Here is a 6000-nt window from a genome sequence, read left to right as displayed (position 1 = left end):
AAGCATTAACTAATGTCTACTGCTCAGAATCCCATAAGGAGGATGTTTACTAACTTTTGTAATAATTATAAGTCCCTCTATTTATTTTAATCAATTAGTAGAAGCATCAGTGTTATAGAATTAAATATTGTAGAAATCCCAGTCTTTGGTCTTTGACATTTAAACAATTAATGAACTGTAGTTTGAAACAACACAACATTGTTTATGAGGTTTTTCCTTAATATATGAATCTGTTAAAAGAATAAAAATACAGTATTATTTTACTCTATGATAATGATATTTTGTAATTTCCATTATAATAAAATGCACTAGTACGTAGAGGAAATAATTCCTCCATATACTTTATAAATATAATCATGTGAGCAATTCTAATTAGACCAAAGCTACTGAAGAATAAGGTGACAAGATCTCACTCATATGAGACTCAAATGAGCTTTGATGGTTGTAGACAGAATTTGATCATTAAATATCTTCAACTATTTTAACAATTTAATATCATGATATTGACATTATCTGATATAAAAATATAATGTTTATATGCATCAGAAACTCTCCAGACTTGCTGCCTCATACAGAGATTCCATCTTGGCAAAAACATAATTCATTAGTAGTTTTTTTTTTTCTACAAGCCATGTTTGTAAAATGAGGCACTGTCCAATTGAACCATTAGAGTAGTAGAATACATAGGAATTTTGAATGGCATAACACATTATAAAAAGCTCAGCAATTGACTTCAGTGTTTAAAAATCCTTTTCTTCAAAAAACCAATGCCTTTTAGATTGATGAAGATAAAAACAAAACAGTTGACAGAATACTTACATCAGTAAATATTTCTATTAACTTCCAAAATAGTTATTTTTGAATGAGACCCAAATACATACTTTTACTTTATAATATCAACTGTAGTATTGAAGCTAGTCAATCAAACATGATTTTCCCAAAGTGACCTGAATGTATAAATGATAAGAGCAAAAAATGGAGTACAGGAAGAAAAGTTTGGGATACTGAAAAGATTTGTATTTCAACATTTATAAGCAGCACTTTAATGGACAGAAGATGATCACAAATGCTAGTTTAGACTAGGCTTAAGATTGGTTGAGTGTTTTCTAAAATGAATCATCAAAATTCAGAAATAAAAGTGACCAAAGAAAGCAAGTAGTTTAACATATCCCTTTCACAGATAAGTAAACTCTGGCAATAGAATTAAATACATTTCTTGTGGAAGTTTACATGATCAGCTAGGGCTAGAACCAGAATCAGAACTCTAGGCTTTATTTTTAGAGATTTGAATATTGTAATTAAAGACCATCAAGCTAACTTTAAAATTTGAAGACTATAATTGTATAACATTCTTAGATAAATGATTATACAGCAGATTATGAAACTTATGGTGCATGATAAAATAAGAAAAAATAGAAGCAATAAGTACAGTGTAGAAATTAAAGTAACCAGGAAATTTAGAAGTGGTGTTATTTTTTGAAGACTTTTATTGAAATATCCTGAAAGAAAAAAGAGAATGATATGTCTTCTTTTGTCTTTTTGACCCTCTCCCCTAAAACTGAACTCAAATGCATCTGTTCATCTATTTCTGGCAAATAATTTAAATGCCAGGAGTACTGCCAATCCCCTTTGTTCCTTCTTTTCTTTTTGCCTTGCCAGGCTGAACTGAGACAGCTGAGTAGGGTTCACATAGGATACTGTAAAGAATTTACTTTTCTGAGTGTGATTAGAGAAGATAAACTTTGCATCATCCACATAAACTGAATTTTAGGTACATATGTTCTTACTTTAAAAAATTGTACTAGGGAAACAGATAATAAACCTGTTGGGGTATTCTGCAACTCAGAGGCCTATGTATCAAGAAAGAAACAAGTCTTTTGTGTAAGGAAATGAAGTCCCTTTATGACCAATCTTCTAAGCCTTTAACAGAAGCCTGAGATATGAGAATGTGTCTTAGATTCTGAGGAATGTAAAACAGTCAAGTAATTCCAACCATTTAGAGATGTGTAGAAAGTCATCAGTATCACTCCTTTTTCTCTTAAGTTGAAGAAATATTTTTACATCATCTGGATATAATCTAAATCTCTCAAATGTGTCTATTATTTTTGAATTGTGTTTGTATTTTAGCATATATTTGAATTGAAAATCTGGTAGTCTTTCACTGGAATTTGTTTCCATCTCTCTTCTGATCACTCTTGTCAGTTTTGCAGCACTTATGATATGTAATTTAAATATTCAGTGTTCCCCTCTACCTTCTGCAATATTTGTTCTGAGAACAAGAACATTTTGGAACTGGAAGGAATCTTAGGAGACATTTAATACTTTTGTTGTAAAGTAAACTAAAGTCTGCAGACATTTTCATATGGCTTATGTCAGCTCAATTATGAGTAGAAGATTTTGGAAACAAGGCCAATTATTAACCAACAGAATTGTTCCCCTTTGACTAAGAAACTTTCTAATTATTTTAATTTAGATTATTAAAGTTCAAATATGTCTCAAATTAATGCAGAATGTTTTTGTTAACATAATATAGTGATTAGCACCCATAATTTTTCAAAATTTTTTGTGTTATAATTTGAGTATTTTCCAAAGACTAATTGTGTGAATTTCTCATACAAAATTCTAGTGTTTTAACATAAACTCTTGTGAATTTTTAAGCAATTATATATCTTAACTCTTATTTCAATATTGATTTAATAACCCTCAAATGTAGATAAATTGCTATTTAAAAACAATAACTTTGAAATAGCTGAATTTCAGGCCCTTCTGCTGAGTATAGAATGCATTCAATGAAATAGAATTTTTTTAATTACTAGAAATGATGGCTATCCAGACAAGATAATTCTGAACAAATGGTTCACTTTGATGATTGTGTTACCTAATTTTCTCACTTTCACAACCAAATTACTCTGATAAATTCCAGTCTCCCATTTTACTCCTTGATATTAAAACCTGAACTCCACATCTTCTACAGTCAGGAAACCCAGAAATGAAACTTTTGCATATTTGTTGATAGTGTGTATAGGGGTAAGTGGATTGATTGACATGTAAAAATGAAGTACTTACCTTACAGTAATTAAGTCATGTTCTCATAATAGGACATATTTAAAACAGATTTACATTCTTGGATTCTGTAGGCTGTAAGAATTTGAGTTAAAGAGTGTTGTGATAAACACATTTGCATTATTCTGGAATTATTAATTAGGAACTAATTTACAAAAAAAAAAAACCAGTGGAGATGGAAGGAGCTATGTTTTCTGAGTCAGGGTACCTTAACATTTTAATAAAAGTGATCAAAAGTTCACAACTGAATATAAATGTGACTAAATTCTTTCAAATATGAATCTAAAGGAGTAAACACACTTTCAACATGTTTATTAACATTTGTCTTTTGTACTATTTAGTCAGATATTTTTGATTTAATTCCGAGTCTCCTAAAATCTTCAATTTAAAAAAGTGAAAACTCTGAAGATGATATCCCAATGGAAAGTGAATCCATTCTCAGCATTATGCATCATATTAGTATTTATTTAGAGGATGTTTGAATTTTAGCAGTCAAAGTCAATTATAAAGTGAATGGAGCAAACAAAAACTGTAGTATTAAAATTTAGGTGTAAAAGGTAGCATGTGAATTTTTAAGGAAATGATCTATGGATTCCACATCATCGGTATTTCCCTCTTAATCCTATCTTATATTGCAGTAAATTAGATGTTTTGTTAAAAGCAAATACATCACATGCAATAGCCAAGTAAATACTATATAAGGCCATCCAGCTCTGACAAATGACAATATAATGGCATTTTGTTAATTCCGTAAAGATTATATTGCTGAGTGCTTTCAAAATTACCTAATGTACAAAATTCTAGACTTAGTAGACAAAGAGTAACAACACATCGAATTTAAAGAAACAAAAATTCAGGGAGGGATTCTGTCTTCTTTTGTTTTGTCTTGTTAAAAACCATGTATTGAATTTAATTTTTAGTAAAGCAAGCATTACATAATGCTTCAAAATTTTAAAATTCGGGGATAAAAGTTTACATCCAAAAAGATGAATGGAAAATTGTGCTTTCAGACTGTAGAATTAGTTTTCTTACAGGGTTAACCATTTCATCTTGCCATTGGATACTGGGAATTTCATCTATGTGATGTATATATGTGCAGTTCATATCCAGGTTCTGCAAAAATCTAAAACTGTGTGCTTCACTTCATGTAGCAAAGGCACCTATGTTATTCTCCCTTTTGAGCAAAAGTTATGATCCAGTTTTCCTGTTGAAGATGATGTTTCCACTGCTATGTCACTCACACTCTCTGTGTTAAGCAGTCTGGTAAATCACAAGAGAAGGTGGTGGCGAATCCCTGCTTATACTGGAAGAAGTCGCTCTGAGGACCATCTGAAGAGGTTCTGGACTGATCACAAGGGAAACCGAGCAGAAGTGTGAAGCAGACGGACAGGAACAAAAGGCTATTCTGGTGTGAGGAGAAATCAGTCACTTCAGCTCCACAAGCAGATGTTGCTACTGGACTGACAAGTGGAACCTACCCCTGCTGGAGAAAGATAAAGTTTGCCATTGGGGCAGACACAGAGTTCGTACACTGTCTGTCGAGAACTTGAGGAGCTGGGTGAAGAAGATGAAAATGAGCCAGTCGGTAGATTTCCCAGCCGGATAGTATCTGCATTTAGAAATATCTAGGGGAAAAAGAGATTTCATTTTAATTCATTTCAGCCTTCTACATCCCCCAGAGCCTGCAACATGGTCTGATAAGAGAGACTGAACTACAGACAATTCTCCTGGTCTACCTGCCATGCTTTGTTGAACAAACAAATTACATTCCTAGAGTATAGTCCAAACGCTCTGCAGCTGTCTCCTCCTTTGAGAGATGGTGCATTCTGACAGAAAGTCCTCAATCTGAAAAGTAATATTGTACAATCTGCTTTAGGGGCCCATCCAGTTTTTCAAACACCACAGAAAATTAATGATTTCCATAGGCCCTCAATTTAACCTCTTGAATTTTGCCTAGTGTAAAGAATGTATGAAAAACAAAGATGTCAATAAAGATGACATTACTTGAAGAGATGGGAAATTAAAAAAAGACACTTTCTGGTCTATTTTTAAAAATGCTAAGAAAATCATGTTGACTAACACTCTGAAGGTACATCAATGTATCATGAGCACAATTAATGACAATTATTATGCATAGTCAGATTTCAAGTCTATGAAATATATTACATGTATTTAAAATTCACTTTGTTGAATCTTTTTACCTGGAAAATTATGTCACTGTTCTTTAGACTCCTACCTTCAAGGACAGCTGATCACATGCATCATATGGTTTTGACATGGTTGGGGAAAGTTCCAAAGAAAGAAAAATTGAGCCATGAATTTGAATGAGCAAATAACAACTCTCTCCACCTATTTCTTAATTCTATTGTTATGACCTGATTACTGCCCAATGGGCAGTGCTCCATGCTCCCTTTTTGCCCTATGGGAGTTCCATTCGTTTTTTAATAGAACTCTTTTAACTGGCCTTCTGACTCCATTCTTGTCCACCTGTCATTGATTTTACATTTTGCTGAGGTGAATTTTTAAGAAATGCAAATCAAACCATGTCACTCCAGCACTCACAACCCTCTAACAACCTCCCAGAGACTTGAGCCATATCAACACCATATCCTACAATTCTCTTTTCACCAGCTCTTGCACTCTCGCAAACATACCAAAAGTACCGACTTCAGAGCTACTCTACTCTTTATTTCCTCAGTCTGAAATTCTTTGTTATAAATGTGGATAGACATAAACTGGGTGACTGGAGAACAGGTGTGTAGGAAGATTTCCATTGTTGACCATTTTTACACTCAAAACACCTTTGAATTGTAGGAATCTATTGCAAACTGCAAATAATCTAGAGAAGGAATTCCTTTGCTAAGGGCATAGATATTTCAGATTGATTTAATTTTAAGTTTGGTCCAATGTTTGCTGAAAGGTCACCTCTGCAGAAAT

The 6000-nt window shown here is 32.7% G+C and overlaps 1 protein-coding gene across 1 annotated transcript in view; it reads right to left on the bottom strand.

The window, feature by feature from the left end:
• Positions 1-4493: 4493 nt before the first annotated feature.
• Sgcz (sarcoglycan zeta) overlaps positions 4494-6000 on the bottom strand; it is a 1063315-nt gene continuing 1061808 nt past the window's right edge. Inside the window, exon 8 of the mRNA XM_047550434.1 lies at positions 4494-4688. Within this exon, the coding sequence (XP_047406390.1) occupies positions 4494-4688 (195 nt within the window). The remainder of the gene's footprint in view (positions 4689-6000) is intronic.

This window comes from Sciurus carolinensis, chromosome 4, assembly GCF_902686445.1.
Source record: "Sciurus carolinensis chromosome 4, mSciCar1.2, whole genome shotgun sequence".
Taxonomy (NCBI): domain Eukaryota; kingdom Metazoa; phylum Chordata; class Mammalia; order Rodentia; family Sciuridae; genus Sciurus; species Sciurus carolinensis.
This window is presented reverse-complemented; position numbering and strand designations above follow the sequence as displayed.